The 17173-nt window shown below is 29.0% G+C and overlaps 1 protein-coding gene across 2 annotated transcripts in view; it reads left to right on the forward strand.

The window, feature by feature from the left end:
• The window catches only part of LOC136990083 (calsyntenin-1-like), a 49629-nt gene that overhangs the window by 25661 nt on the left and 6795 nt on the right, over positions 1–17173 (forward strand). For both annotated transcript variants that reach the window (XM_067288433.1, XM_067288434.1), the window contains exons 9-13: positions 1498–1624; positions 8324–8478; positions 8587–8738; positions 9411–9772; positions 12259–12404. In XM_067288433.1, coding sequence (XP_067144534.1) covers positions 1498–1624; positions 8324–8478; positions 8587–8738; positions 9411–9772; positions 12259–12404 — 942 coding nt within the window. The remainder of the gene's footprint in view (positions 1–1497; positions 1625–8323; positions 8479–8586; positions 8739–9410; positions 9773–12258; positions 12405–17173) is intronic.

Here is a 17173-nt window from a genome sequence, read left to right on the forward strand (position 1 = left end):
ACGTGGTCTGTTGTTTGACGTCTGTTTTTAGTTTAAACGTACAAAAATACTGCAGTTCTATTATTATGGATTAAGTTAAAAATATTCTTTTCTTGCGGGCTATTCTAGCAGTTTAACAGGATGAGATGCAGCTCTATACGAAGAGAAAATTTCGTTATGTCAAGGCGATTCATACGAAGCCAGTTTATCAGACTTCGTCATAGATCAAGAGTTGTGGTCGAAAGTAGAATTTGGTGACATTATAAACTTTTGTTTTGACAACAAATTTCTACATCCTGTCACAAATGAAAGCTTATAAATCTTTAGAGGTCCATAACTATTTAACAAGTGGCTGGGTTTCTCCTGATATAAAAGTAAAAGTAATAAATAATAGCGAAGTAATATTGCTTGGAAAGATATGTTTTCTTTTGTTTGTTTAAACTTGTGTTTTTATGTATTTCTTAACTAAGAATTTTTGTCTGAAAGTAAAAAATTCTAATTAAAAACAGCTGTGGCAATTTTTGTAATTCAAATTGTTCGGTACCTTTATTTTCTAGTTGAAATTAGCATATAATAAGCCTACTTGCTTTTAGTTTTAACGTGTAATGTTTATAAGTTTGCACTAGCTAAAGCCTGAAATTACATTAGTTATTCATTTATAAATGCACTATACCTAACTAAATTAATATAAGCAAATCAGTAAACTCTTTTAGGTTTTAAAATATAACTTAGTGTTTATTGATGTAAATATTGAAATGAAATGTTTCTGACAAACTCTTGTATTGATATTCATTTTATTAGTATCGAAATTTTTCCGGTTAATTCTCGAGAGCCATGCAGTTTGCCTTTGTCGTGAAAGCTCCTCAGTTTGGGATCCTTGATGACAAATAATGCCGGGAATTTTAAAAAATGATGTTCCTTTGTTCTTGAGTGAACTAGCATTACACCCAATTACACAACGAATCACCATAGTGATATTCGCGACGAAAAAAAACAACACAAAAACTCCAGTTAAAGCGCACGTAAACACACACAAAACGTAAACAAGTCACAAAGAGTCACAAAGATGGCGCTGGACAATTGCGTATGCTCATGACGTCACTCGTGATGTCGACATGAAACCTCTCTATAGAATGTTTCATAGAAATGCTCTACTTTCAGATGTTGGGAAAAACCTGTATGCTTAATTCACATTTTATTACTTTTTAGTGACTGACTATCCAGAAAACAGTATAATTAATTGTTTTACTATTTTGTAAGTGATAAATTTATTCTCAAAATGAATTTAATTGCTAGAGTTGATATTTTAATCACTCATGCAGAATAAATTCATAAATATAAAAGATATATAGTATGTTGTATTCAAATTACAAAGTAAAGCAAATTTTTTCATATGTGAATAACACAAATTAATTTTAGCTTTCAAAGAAATAAATTATTTAAAAAAAAAGTTTTTTTAAATACTTTGTTTATTTTATCTACTTGAAAAAAAAATTTATTAGAAACTTTTTACTTCAGGCTGTTTTGTATATAGATGGACAAAAGTTCAAGGGAAATACTAAAAATCCAGATATAGTTGATGATTGGCCTCTGCATCCTGCAAAGGGTATTAACACTACACTAGTAGTGGGAGCTTGCTGGCAAGGTTAGTATTTTAATTTATTATTTCTGTTAAATTAACATTCCCAAAGTTGGACTAAAAGTACATGTGCAAAAATAGAAAATATTCTTTTAATAAATTGAAATTTGTTTATAATTTATCTAACACAGTAAATGTATTATTTGTTTGTTCTATTTATTCTGAAAATATTTGAAATTATTTTTGATTGAATTTGAGTGTTGTGACAATACTATATTATTATTTTAAATCCTGTGCTGAATAATTTTTAGATTTATTTAGGTTGTATTTATTAAATCTGAAAATTCAGTAACTAATGATACTGAAATGTTTGGAACAGTAAATTTATTTTAAATCTAAATATGTTTAATTAGTAAAATTATCATGAAAAATATGACCCTATTAGATCACTGTACACTGTGGTTTAAGAATAAGATTTTCTGTACATCATTTAAAAAGATGTAAGGGTCATTGAAATTAAATTCAGTTATATTATTTAGAGGTTTCTATTTGATGTAATTGTATCTATAAAATTTTTTATTTTCAGAGTGTTAAAATTAACATCTGTTCAAATGATAAACAATACAAAGTTAACATTATCATCATTAATGATAAAATTAATATGCATTTGTAAGACCTTACAATATAGAATGATTGCCCCACTTACTGTAGAAGAGTTTGATATTTGTGAATTATGTATTTATTTTGTTTGTTAATATAGTAATCTAATAGCCTATGCTTATGGTTTACAAATTATCATTGTTTGTTTTTCAGCACTGAGTACTAAACAAACATTTTTTGTAATTCTTTTGTTTCTCATGCTTTAAAGACATTTTTCTTTCTTTCTAATGCTGATGAAGCAATATAAAAATTTTATTCACAATACATTCAATTTCTTATCAAATGAATGTTTCTTTTAAAATCTAAAAATTAAAAATATAAAATTTCAGTGATCTTAGCCATCTTATAAAGCACTATAGCAAAATTGAAATTTACAATTTATGATAGTCAAATAATTATGAAAGAAAAATGTTAATATTAAAAAAATGAGAGAAGAGAGAGTAAATCTAAAATTCAAACTAATATACTTTGCAGTATTTTTGAGCTTCAAACTTTAGGACCAAGTAAAAGATTTCATAATAGATGTTCTGACTAAATCAGTGATTCCAAAACATTTTCTGTACATAACCTTAAGAAATGTCTCAGAATATCAGTTTTCAGGACTTATAGGGAAAACAAATTCAAAACAACAACCATTAATTGCATATTTAATCATAACTAATTCCTAAATGGTAAACTTAGTTCAGTGATAGCAGCTTAAAAATAGCTAATTTTAAAAAGAATCTTGAATAAAAAACTTAACATTAATAATTTACTAATAGTGAATTAGATATAAAGAATAAATTTTAGATCAGGTATCAAGAAATGTATAAAGTCACTTACCAAGTTTTTCGATTACCAGGTGTATAAGCTTAGATTTGCTGTTTTTAATCAGAAAAAAACATGTTTTTTTCATAGAAAGCAAAAACAAATTTATTCAAAGTACTTTTCTTCACTAGCGACACATTTTTTCCATCTCTCGGGCAATGTGTGGATAACACGCCAAAAAATTCCTTCTCTTTTGAGGCAAACCACTCATCAAGCCATTTTTGGACATCTTCATAAGAATCGAAGTGCCACTTGGCGAGCGCATGGCCCATCGATGAAAACAAGTGATAGTCAGAAGGGGCTAGGTCTGGTGAATAAGCGGGATGGGGTAGCACCTCCCAGTTGAGTGTCTTCAAGTAGTTTTGGACCAATGTTGATGCGGTCGATGGTGCATTGTCATGGAGGAAAATCAGCTTGTTGTGTATTTGCTGATAATCTGGTTTTTTTTCACACAGAGCATGGTGCAATTTGATCAGTTGTTGGTGGTAGTGGTGGGCATTGACATTTTCACCAGGTTTCAACAGCTCATAGTAGACGATACGTCTACTATGAGCTGATTCAAGTGCTTGCTGATCCCACCAAACACACAGCATCATCTTCTGTCCGAAGTGATTTGGTCTTGGGAAAGATGTTGATGGTTGGTACCTGGATTAACCCACAATTTCTTGCATTTAGGATTCTCGAAATATATCCATTTTTTGTCACCAGTTAAAGTCCGATGAAGAAACAACTTTCTTTTTTGTCTGGCAGGCAAGATTTTGCATGTGTTTTGGCATCACTCTATCTGCCTATCATTCAATTCAAGCAGCACCCATTTTTTTGATCTTTTGAATCTTTCCCATGGCACATAGACGCATAGAAATGGCTGGTTGAGTAACACCCAATTGCTCGGCAAGCATTTTTTGCGATTGAGTATCGTCCTCGTCCAAAAGAGCCTGCAATTGACGGTCCTCAACCTTTCTGGGCCAATTTTTATGCTTCTTGTTGCTCAGGTCAAAATTGCTGTTTTTGAACTGACGAAACCAATCTCTGCATGTGGTTTCCGATAAAGCACTGTTTCCATAGGCCTCCAGAAGCATTCAATGTGCTTCGGCAGCCGATTTCTTCAGATTGAAGCAGAAAAGCAGAGCTTGCCGCATATGCTCTTTTTCTGTCACAAAACTAGACATGATTACCAAAGGAAAAATGTATGTTGTTGTATGAAATTGCTGATGATGTACACTGATTAATGATGACAGATGTCAAAATTATCAAAAAAAAAAAAAGTATGGCATCTCCATGGTAGCTTAATATGCTCACTAATGCCATCTATTAGCAAACAGTGGAATTAAGCTTATACACCTCGTACTTCATTCAATAAGTAATTTGGAATTGATTTTTTCTGTTATGAAGAGAATTTAAATAACTGAACTAAAAATGTTTTATCAAATAGCTCTCTATTAATGGACTTTCAGTTAATGATTTGTTAATTTTGAACAATGTTTGTATTGTATTGTATTGGCTTGAATATAAGTTGATGTTTCTTTCAGTTTTAAAGGAAAAAAAAATTGCTCTCTATCTATATTCAAGCTTCATTTTATATTTGAGTCTGATAAAGTTTTCCTTGATTTCAATAACTGTCTGTGTTATATATTTTTCAAAGTTAAGCTGACACTAAAATTTTTGGTATATCAATTGTTTAGTGATACTAAACATCAACCAACTTGTGACCTGTTTTGCTGCAGCCCATAAACTATGTCTGGAAATTAAAGTGTTTGGCACAATTGTAAATAATCAATTTATTGATGTTTTTTGAACCATTGGCAAAACTAAGCTGTTAGATTCTGTTGAATATGATAAAAACAATCGGTTTTGGTAACTTATCAAAAATGTAGAGTAAAAACTGATGGTATATTTAATCCAGCAGAGTATATTGAACAACTCAAACAAACTTACAAAAAAATAGCAGGAGCCAATAACATCTCTATTGCCTTCAGATGCAACCTAACAATATACCATTTGATTAAGAATTATAAAGATCCTCTAAGTGAGCTACAACTCCCAGAGTATACACTATTCCAGTTAGACCACAGGGATGTCCAAAATTTGCAGTAGATTGGGTTCATGACCTGCCCACTTAACCAATATTTAAAGGAGCAGTTATCATCATTGAAAAAAAGGTCACAATACTATAGCACTGGCTATATTTGCAATGGGTCAACAAGTTCAAGAGCATCTCAACTGAGCCAAACTTTTACATCACATGAGCCAATTAAACCAACTCAAACATATGGAGAAATTTGAAATTTACAGGCTTATAGGGAGAGAACGTCAATCAATTTTAAGGAAAATAATGCATTTCCAGAAGCATGGGCATCATTATTTGAAGTCACTTTTTAATTTTTAATCAATTAGATGGTGTCTTAACCTTTTAAATTCATCTGTTCAAAATAAATGTTCTTATTTAGACTATATCTGTAACCTGATGATACTTGCTTATGGCAATCAAAGACATTAGTTTTGTATTAAATATACATTTTCAAAGCAGGAGTTTGTATTTGATGGACATTTTATAACTTATCAAAATATTTTTATTTTATTCCTGGGAGCTTCTACTAATCAAGCAATAAAAAAAATTTTGGGACAGTATCAAGAATTAACTGCAAAATTTATTTGTTGTAAAGTGTAAATTTCTATTATAATCATATCAAATACATAAATTTATAAAAGTGTTTTAGATAGTTACATGAAAAAAAGACAAGTTACAAAACTGCAAGTATACTTTCTGGAATACAAGTGAAATATGCAAGGAAGCCTACTTTCCTTGGCTATATTCCAGGCAGCCTACTACCAGGTGTACAAAACATTGTTTTCCTCTGACTTTTATTTTTAATGATTTCAACAAAAAAGAAGCAGTAAGTTGCAATTTGTTAACATATGCATTAGACACCCATATTATTTATTTCTATAAAACACAAACCCTTTGAGTATAGGTTTCTAATGGATTAGGTATGATTTAAATGCAATTTGTTAATACAAATTTTTCATAATCAGTTGAATAGAAAGTAATAAAAATTTCACATATTCTTGTAAAAATTAGAACAACAATCTTTCGTAACAATTCTGTTATGAAAGATTGTTAGCTAAGACACAATTTTAAAGGATAAAGGACTTCAATTAATGTCATGTTACCAACGACTCGGATAGAACAGAGGATGATGTATTGTTCAAGACGGCTGAAGACCATGATGGCAATGAAATAAGAAATGGGAATGATGACAATGAAAGTGATGAAGTATAGTTCAATGACTTATCAAATTTTTTTGTATGCAAGTAAAATTAGTAATAAAAGATCAACTTATATTTACATCCTAATTTTTGTCAAAATGTAAGGATTCCAAAATTGGGAGTTAAACTTGCCTCTTAAGTTGGATATCCACATAAGTAATTTTTCTGTGCCAAGCCATTCATGTGACTTCTGCTCATGTGTTATCTGGAAAAGAAAAAAGAAGAATAAATAAAACATATTAAGATGATTACATCATCATCTAACACATGATGCATGGTGAATACAAAGGGAGTGCTAGAGAGGCTTAAATCCTTCTATTGCCCAAAAAATAAAAATAAAAAGGTTTAATTTAGTTGTTTGAACTTTAAAATGTTGTTTTTAAAACATATATAACAGCAAATTTGGTTTATCAGATTGTCTGCAATCTGATTGCCTTTGCACATGTTAAAAAAAATACTTTTAATAATTCAAATATCTACAATTTCTGAAATTTAGCCCTTCCTTTGCATATTTTTGAATTCACTGGCATAGTTCTTGTAGGAAAAAAGTGACCTGTTCTTGTTGAAAAAAAGAAAATGAAACATTGATTTATGAATATCATTTTTTCTCATCTTTATACAGTAAACTCCCGGTTATCCGTGTGCAGATTATCTGTGCATGAATTTAATTTTAAAAAAATAATTGTGTGTGTATGTATTTTTTAAATAGTTATAACACTGCCCTGAATTCTGTTGACACTTTGTTGGAGTACGTCGACCAATGGGAATTCGAGTAAAACGACATAATAGCTCTTAGAAAAATTCAAAATAATAATAAAAAATTATTAAAAGATTCCTGCAAACAAATAAAAATCACAGATTTTCTTAATAATAATGAGCATTAAACATGTTAAAATAATTATCTGCCTTAGAAATGTATAATATGTTGTATTTTAGAAATAAATAATTATAGTTCGGATTATCCATGTTTTACGATTATTCGTGCCACCTCTCCCCACCATTAGCCTGGATAATCGGGAGTTTACTGTATTTTCTATTCTTTTTATCAAAGATTTCTGGAAAGTTACAAACTTATTCTATTACTTTCTCATTTAATGTCTAGTCATTGATCCATTTTGTAGAAAATGACATAAACCATCTGATGTATGATTTTAAAAAAATAATAAATACAATTTTATCAAATATATTTATTATTTTTCAATTGTGCCATTGCCAGAGAGAAGATTTTAAAAGTTTAACGTATTGAGGCGGATGAGTTGCCTCTAAGAAAAGGTCGACTCTGTCATAGAACTGTTAATTTTATCATGTGCTTGCAAAAGGACAAAGTTAGAAGACACTTTTATGTATTGTCTATATTAAGAATTTTCTTAAATTTTGTAAGTGTAACTTATTTGTTCTGCCCATTTTATATCAAATGCATCTTATGTACTTTACTACTTGCTGATTGTCTGCATGTGATTTGCCTTCTAAAAGGGTTTATTCAGCTCAAGCATCTAATTTCCACTTAATCACAAGATTTTGATGCTCAATTTATTGAGGTCACGCATGCAGTGTTGAAAGCATTCAAATCACATGGCAAAGTAACTTGTGGATACTCTGCTTTAGTACCCATTCAAATAATCCTATCTCTCCTAGGAGATAGTACTACCCACTTTGGGAAGCATTACCCTAAATCATTATTATTGGAATGACTATTTTAATATATTTGTTGTTTATAACTTGAAAATGAAGTACAAAATATTCAGAATTTATGTATGGGTTTGTGCAGAAAATTCTATATAATTTTTGAGCAAGCCCATACAAAAATAATGATGTAGAAGTAGTCAGTGGTCTTAGTTAAAATGGTTCTTTTAATTGTTAATGATTCATCTGAAAAGTTCTGTTTTTTGTTAAATGGAATTCCAAAGAAATAAAAATTTTACTTTTAAAATGCGAATATTGCCTATACAATTCAATATATAATAATAACAATAGTAATAATAAATATATTTTGTTATAAATTTAATTACATTGTTTTTCTATTCTCCGTAGGTAAAGAAAATAAGATGCTGTTTCATTTTCGTGGATATCTTGCTGGATTATCAGTGTTGCGTGGTCACACAGAGAGTCCAGAAGTATTATCATGCTTACATAGATGTAAAGAAGGTTTAGAAGTTCCTCCTTCAAATATGTTAGAACCAGGAATGGTGAATATAATTACATTTTAAATTTTTCTTATACAAGTTGATGAAAAAAATCATATACTGAGTTATTTTATAAAGTTTTTCTTAAAATGGAAAATTGTTTTGTTTTAGGAGTTGTTGAGCAATTCAGAACTTACAGAAGTTATTATTGAAGGAAATAAAAAATCAAATTTAGAAGACTTGATGGCCCAAATTGGTTACGTCAATTCTCGAGAATTTCCTACTCCCGGTAGACGTAGTCTTCACGTCTCAACTTCTATATCGTAAGAATTACATTCTTTTTAAATTATATGAAAATTTTTATTCATTAATAATAAAAATGTAGTCTTCTGTGGTAATTTCAAACTTACAGAATTAGAAAGATGTGTGTGCACTTTAATTTATAATCTACACAATGGAAATTTATTAAGTGATGATGATAACTAATTTTAGACAGTGTATATTTACTGAATAGTATTTTAGTAGATGGCATTTGAAATTTGTTATAAACATGTTTGTTTATAGTTAAATCTGTCTCTATCAAAACAAAAACATTAGAATGATGTTTTAATAATATATTTTGCATATTACTTAAATATTATTAATGCTAAAAACAATTTCATAAAAGTATTATAAAAGTATATAATTATTTTTGGAATTTTCCAAATAAAAACTTTACTGTTTGTATTCATTATTTTATTTATGTATGTGTGATTTTATCTGCACACACAAAATTAGTATTAATTAATTAATCCTTATATTACTTATCTTGTTCTGTGTTATCAAAATTTCTAATAAACTGAATATTTATATAATAAAAAATAAAAGTAAAAAATAAATATAATAAAATTTTTATATTATTAATTTCAAATTGATAGAAATAAATTCAGTTTTGAAGATATTTAAGCATTTTCAAAGTTTACTGATACAAAAATTGTTTTTTCTATTTATTTTAGCTGTAAAAATGGTAAATCTCTAAAAATACCACAGTCTGAATCATACATAATGGTATTACAACCTGAACTTCCCAGTATTACTATAAATGGAACACCAAATCTTGCACGTGAATATGAAGCTTTTAAACAAGGCATAGAATTATTTGCTTCAGTATCCATTTTAATTAGCCAAGATCATGAAGATGAAATATTTCACCATAGTTCTGAACAAGCCATGTCAACTGATCATAAATTAGATTCTTGCAGTGTTCAAATTTATCCACCACTGAATCCTGATCATGAATATTTCAAGCTACCAGAACATTTGATGAATCATTTAAGGATACATCATAAGGAGAGTAAAGATGGCCTTGTGATATATGGTATATTGATTAGTTTCTTTCCTACTATACAGATTTTAGTAATTGTTTATTATAATATGATTTTGCTATTGTTGTTAATTAATAGTGTGTTGTAATTGTAATATTATAGCATATTCAATAATTGCAAAATAATCTGCCTTCCAGAATTGTTAGTACAGTAGTTTGATAAAGTACTGATCTTCTGCTTATAATTATAATGAATATTTAACTCGTGTTTTAGTAACACAGTTTATTTATTTTTGATTGTATTAGTTATTGATCTGATTAATATAAATTATATTTTTAACTAATTCATGTTTTTAATATTTTTATTGATAAAATTGAATGCATTATATAATAGAACAAGCAAAATGGCAAGGCCATTTTTGGGACAAGACTATGTCTCAGAGACTCACTACTAAGCGGGATCACTTTGATGCTCACAGCAGGTCTTGTTGTTATTCTCCAATCTTCTTTGGTATTGCTGGTTTTGAACGTGATCGTTCAAACTTTGCCAGCCACAGCCATGGCCACAAGGTCGTCCACAATGCATTTTCGGTGAAATTAACCTATCCAATGTTGAAATTTCTTTCCATTGCGTGTTGCCCCGGGTTGAATTTTTGTTGATGGCTAACGAAAACTTTCTGTTTTTGAAAAAAATAATTGTGGCTATTGTATCGTCCAAAATTATTTTTTTATTTTGCACAAACAAAATAAATATATTAATAAATGTAAAAAAGAAAGAACAAAAAAAATTATATTTTGGAAGGTAGTTTTAATATAAAATTATAATGACTAGTGCCGTCTAGTTTCAAAAATGTTCCAATGCTGAAATGAGATATCTTGGGTCAACCGGTCAAGATAAGCATGTCGCAACCAGAGATATGTTGGGAATAACATGGGGCAGGTAAATGGGTTTTTTCAAAGATTCGTTTGTCAAAATTCAATTTTGCAATATTTGCATTTCCAACTTTCTAACGAGCAATGCATGTACAAATCTCGCACTCTCACCTGTTTGTAGAAAGATGTCACCATTTTGTATTTTATTTTGACTCGGTTCTCAGTTCCCTGAGTACCTACAAGTCTTGTTTTTTTTATGTGCACATGATTTGGGCACCATATACTCTGTGCCAAAATCAACTCCTGACATGTACTCCTTCATACCTCTAAGGTGTGAAGCCGTAACGGCACTGCAATTTTATGAACAAGAGAGTCTTGTCGACAATGATAATCCAGATTAATTGGGGTTTGAACCTGTTCAGATTAATGATTGCTTTGGATTATCTGAAAATTTTCTGATGTATTCTTTTTACATTAATATGGGGGTTTCTCAATATCCTGTAGTTAGATGAGCACATTGTATTATGTTAGGATGACTTATACCAGTTAGTTTTTTGAGAATTGACACTGTTCTTGTTTGTGTGGGTTAACCTCTTTCCTTCAGTAAGTGTAAGACTTGTATGAATGAAGAGACAGGAGACTAGCCATCATTTTCTATTCTGATAGCAAATTTTTAATTTATTTTGAAGGTTTCTACACACCATGTATTCTGGGTGGTACAAGGTAAACACTAAAGCAATGTATTTCATTCAGAGAGAGATTTTTTTTTTGTAAAGTTAATAAAAGAATAAATGTTCTAAGTCTAAGGTTTATGACTTGTTTTACTTCAAAAGTAGTTCTAATCAGTTAAAAATCTTCAAATATAAGAACACCAGTGTCCAAGTGATGAGGAAGAATGGAACTGATATTTGGTGGTCAAAATGACTACAAATAATTATTTCATTTCAAATCAGCTACAGATAAATGAGATGTAATTCCCAAATAAACCAATATTGGAAAAAATTAATAAAATGAATATATTCTTTATTTAAAAAGAAGTACCTATATAAATTCAGTTCATTATGGATGCAAAAATTAAAAGATATGCAGTTACTTTGACAATATATGACCTTACAAGAGTTAATAGATATTTTATTTCGTTTATTTTAATGTATTTTTATTATTTAAACTAGCTAAAAATATATTCAAGAATTGTTCCCAATTTCTCTGTTCATTAAATTATTGAATGGGTAAATTACCCATCCAATAACGAACAGAGAAATTGGGAACAAAATTTAACAAAAATTCAAGTTTTATTTTACAATTTGTGTAGTGATTCAAAAATTTTCAATAAGAATTTAAAAGTATGTGAATGTAATGAGTAATTAATTTAATCTTCACATATATTAAAATTTATATTGCAACTATGCATATTTCAATGTATTTTATCAAAGAATTGGTATATTTAGAAATCATTGATACTGATCTCAGATTACATGCAATAAATTTATTAATTTTACTAGTCACTATTCATAATCATAATTTTAGAATTGTCATACTTTAATTGTTATTAATGTGTAAGCTGATTGTGTAAGTATTTATTACTATATAGAAATGAAAAATATTTTTTGACAAATGTAATATTAAAAACAATTTAAATATAAATGATTTAATTTTATTGATTTTAGGAGCTGATACATTGCGCAACTATGAATTAGTTCTTCAACAAACTTTATACTTTAATCGCAAACCAGCCTATTATCTGAATCGTGGTTTCAAACTGGTTTGTTCTGAACTGAATGGACGATTTGTTAGCAATGAATATTTGCAAACTGTAAGTACTATATTTTCAGTTACTACTTATGCAATGTATGTAAAGTATCAATTAATGAATGTTTTCTATTCTTGTTCAAGTTTCATAATTGCTTTTCTGTTTCTGTAAATAATACTGTTTAATGTCTATTTTTTACACCTTAATAATTTCTTTCCTTCCATTTAAAGCTTTAATTTTGTATTTTTCATTAAATTTGTTAAAATCTAATATTAAAAAGTTACTTTGGCCTCACTAACTCATTGATATGAATTGTTTGAGTAGAAGCAGACTTCTTGCAGAAAAACGAGATGGACGGTACATTTGAAAGAGGACATTGAGTACACAACTAAAAATAATCCAAAATTATCAAAATGTTTGTAGTATCTCATGTTCAAAAAATAAGCATAATCATTCAGTGAAGATTCCTGACTGTCATTCATCTTCTCCAGTGGCTTTTTTGAATTAGTATGGCTCAAGATTTTCCAGATTTACAGTAGGTTCGTAGGAAATACACTTCCACACTCAACTTGTTTGATATATATAGTTTATTTACAAAAAAAATACAGTTTATCATAGTATCACTCCATACCAATTGACACAATAACAACCAAGAACATGTAGAATAATCGGAGATGTCCATACTGTGGAGAGGCTCAATCCACACTTTGTCTGATCTCAGACCTCATCCATGCCCGAGCATCCCTTCTGGAGGAGTAGCCCTTCTCTCTGTCCTCAGTAGTTTGTCGAATATCTGAAATCTAAGTGCTGTCTGTACCGAGCCTTACCTTCTACCCCTTTTCTCTGGTCTACTCTCCAACTTAAAGATTTTTGGGAACCAACATCCATAATCAAAAGGACTGTTGCATACAAAGCTTTCCTTTACATCTGCCCTGACCCAAATGTGGTTGGTCATCCTTCCCTTTGTTCACTTGTTTAGTTGCTGTTGTTCACATACCATGGCAAATGGTTTTATGACTGCATCGCACCTGGGTCCAATTTAACTAATCACAAATTGCTTTGTTTTTTTCCAAAACTAATACTTATACCTATCATTCCATGGATAGGAATCTAGGTACAGTCTGTAGAATGATTATCATCAGATTGAAAATGGAAAATGCAGAGAACCAGATAAATTCTAAGAAAATTGTGGAAGTAGACCAGAGCTGCTAGTTTGTTTTTATAATTTTCATGTGAATTTTTAGAGCCTAAATATTTGTTTCAATTTATCCTTTACTTTTTTTTTTTTTTTCCATAATTCAGTCTTATAGCCTAAGGAAATTGATTTGTTGAAGACATTATGTTATAATCTGTTTCTTACTACTGTTTGTTACTGTAGTAGTATGGAACTGATAATGATACAATGCAAGTATATCAGTATAATGCAAATATATCTTAAAGTTTAGCAATTAATGTTTGAATGATTTAATCATTTTTACTGTTTGTACAGTTCTCTTAACAATTCTGATAGTCATTCTTCATTATAATTTAGTTATTTGTGTTCATCTTTAAAATTAATCATTAAAATAAAATATAGTGAATAGTATCAATTGTTGCATTACTCCCATCTTTTACAGTATGTGACTTGTGACCACTGCCAATTGACCTCCCAGGACAACTGTCCAAAAAATTTTTAGTTGCAGCCTCACTTGCTCATCTTTTCTTTGGAAAATCAAAAATTTTATAACCCTCACAAATATAAGAACAGAGACATGAATTGGAACAATGATAGAGAAATTCATGACATACTGTTCACCAACTTTCAACTTCCTTCTGAAGACATGATTGGAATGTCACAGTAGAGATGGTGACATCCCAATTCAATAAAATGACAACCACATATATAGTTTCAACTGTAGTAAAACAAATCACCTGTACAAAACTTTGACAACTTAACACACACAATTCTAACATCTTAACAAGGGAGCATGCAAAAAATGAAGTGTAGCTAATATCAACATGCTATGATCAGATTTGCCATCTGGTTCAGTGCTATGGCAATGCTATTATTATCAAATAATTTATTTACATGTAATAAATAAATTAAAATTTTTAGTCCTTTTTTTTGTGCACCATTTTCTTAAATATTTTTCAATTAACTTGTTTTATCTTACATTGGAAATTATTCAGTAACTAATTTAAAAAAATTCCAGTATTTATAAAATTGGATAAGTGAAAAAATACTAAAACTGAAATGTTTTTGGCAGTTAAGGTCGAGTTTATTCAAAATAAGTAAAATTTATGCAACTATAGTAATTGTATATCTTATTGCATAATTCTATGAATTTTGATAATGTTCTTATATTTTTTCCACAGAGTGTACATTATAGTTTATAAGGATAAATATCAAAATTACTTTGATTTAATACAGTTTTTATTTTCTATTCCTTATCTGTAAATTTCTTTTTTTTCAGATCTTTAGACTTGAGATAATTCAAACAATCTAAAAACTCTTACTGTATTTGTAATATTTTTACATTTGTACCATTTAACATTATATAAAATCATAGACAAAAAATTTTACATTAAAATATTCAATTACATAAACATCTAGATTTAATTATGACAGAATAACAGAATCTGACCAAATGAAAAGAACAGTACTTTTTAGAAATTGTAGGGCTGATGATATATCATTTCATTTTCTTTATTGTCAGCACAAAATGAGGTTTTTAAGTTCTATATATTAATATCAAATGGTGTAGATAATATAAATCAGAAAATATTACACTATTTGATATTAATGTATATGATTTTATATTGATTTACATTATCTAACCATTAACTTCATATGTAATAAAGTTAAGAACAGTTAGATGATAGATTTTTCCATTTATATATCCATTTGTCTAAATTGATTCTTTTCATATTTTTATATTACACAGTTTTTTTAAAGACTGAAATGAATTAGTTGTAAAGATGTAAAAAAAAACTAATTGACAGTGATTAAAATTTTAGAAACTGTTATTTCATAAATTTTGTTATAAAAAAAAAATACAAATACTCTATATCACTATGTAAGGCAACCTCTAGATTTTCAGGTTAATTAATATTCTTGTGTAGATTTAAATCTGCTGTGTAAATTGATCTTTAAACATTTGGAAGACTACTTATAGCTAAAACTGAAATGTGGATATGTTATTCAGTAGTCCATGATGAAACCATGTAATAAAGCCACATTACTTTCAAGACTAATAGTAATAGCTTTTAACTGTAAGGACTTATTTTTAAAACTTATATCCTTCTAGATCTAGAATTATTTAACCTTGTTTAGGTAGAAATGAATTTTGTAATTGATTTCCTGAGTCATGCCTTTAGAAACAGTTCAGTCTGTATTTGAATTGTTTGAAAGTATTTATAATTAAATATTGTATTTTTATGCAATTTTTTTTTTAATCCAAAATGTATATCTGAAACATACAAAAATAAACATATATAATTAATAATAATAAGAAGAAGAAAAAGATTCACAATAAAAAAATCTTTATTTTTATATTTTAATTTACATTTATGATTTAATAAACCAACAATTTCTGGGTTTTTTTATTCACACCTTTAATTTACAAACTACACATGGCAAATCAGCACTTTCTGTAATTTAGTTGTTAATCTGTATCCTTGATCGTATAACATACCATTTCTCATGTTAAATGGATGCCCCGTGTCTCGTAGTTATTGGAATGCTGTGTAATGTTTAAGCATTGCTATATTTTCGGATGTAAACTCCCTTAGCAACTAGGAATTGGCTGGAGTTACTTCTGATAAATGGTAATCTACAGCATCCATGATTTGGTATCATTGATTTCAAACACCAAAACACTTTTAAAAAGTTGTCTTTTTTTCACAACTCCTCGTGAGAAAAATTGTGTGATGGGAAGTGCAAATCTGAACAAAACTTTTGCAGTTTATAGGTGTGGAGTCTTCTGAGTACACATGTAAAATTAGGTGTAGTTTGCCAGCCAATAAGGCCAGTTAAATAATAATTAGTGAGAAAGATTGTAGTGTGTTATAGTGTTTTGAGGATGACATTTCAACATGCTGTTTGGTGGTGTGTGAAGATCTCTGCCTACTATGATGCTGTCGCAACTTTGAACCTTAATGTTTCTGAATTTTTTTCAGTTTTATTATAATATCTGTTTATAAATAATTAAATTAATTAAACAAAATATGTGTTTAATATGTTAGATAGAATTTCTTTATTAGTACTGTACAGCTGATGTTGACCTAGTTGCTTGGAACAGACTAACTTTATTGTTTATTGCCTTGTTACTGTACTTAAAACTTTAAAATAGGTTAGTCATATTTGGTATGAGTTGTTAAAGTGAGTAGATCAGACTTTCTTGTCATTTTAAAATGGAACTGGTACCATCAATATCTAAATTTTCATTTCCTTATACTTCTTACATAGTTTATTATATGGCAATTAGAAATTCAAGAGTTGCATTAATCATCACTTCATCCCTGTATGAAATTTGCAGTGTTTCCATATTTCTGTGTCCCGTGTGTCTACTCTTATCCCTCGGTGAATTCTAAGATTTTTATTTTTTCCAAATATATTGTTTCATAAACAGGTGCAACTTACAGTGTATGCGACCTATACAAACATAAATACAGTAATCACGATTGCAATGCTGCATCAATGATATTTGTAAATCAGACTTAATTTCTGGATATGCCTTGTAGGATAATAGGACATATAGTCTCTTTACTCGTGCTCTGCTTTCCTCAGTGGTGTAAACAAACAGCCCAACATCAAAACTATGGGTCTTACCGTTTCAATGTTATGTATTCTG

Source organism: Centruroides vittatus, unplaced genomic scaffold (genome assembly GCF_030686945.1).
Source record: "Centruroides vittatus isolate TY-2023 unplaced genomic scaffold, ASM3068694v2 scaffold_861, whole genome shotgun sequence".
Taxonomy (NCBI): Eukaryota; Metazoa; Arthropoda; class Arachnida; order Scorpiones; family Buthidae; genus Centruroides; species Centruroides vittatus.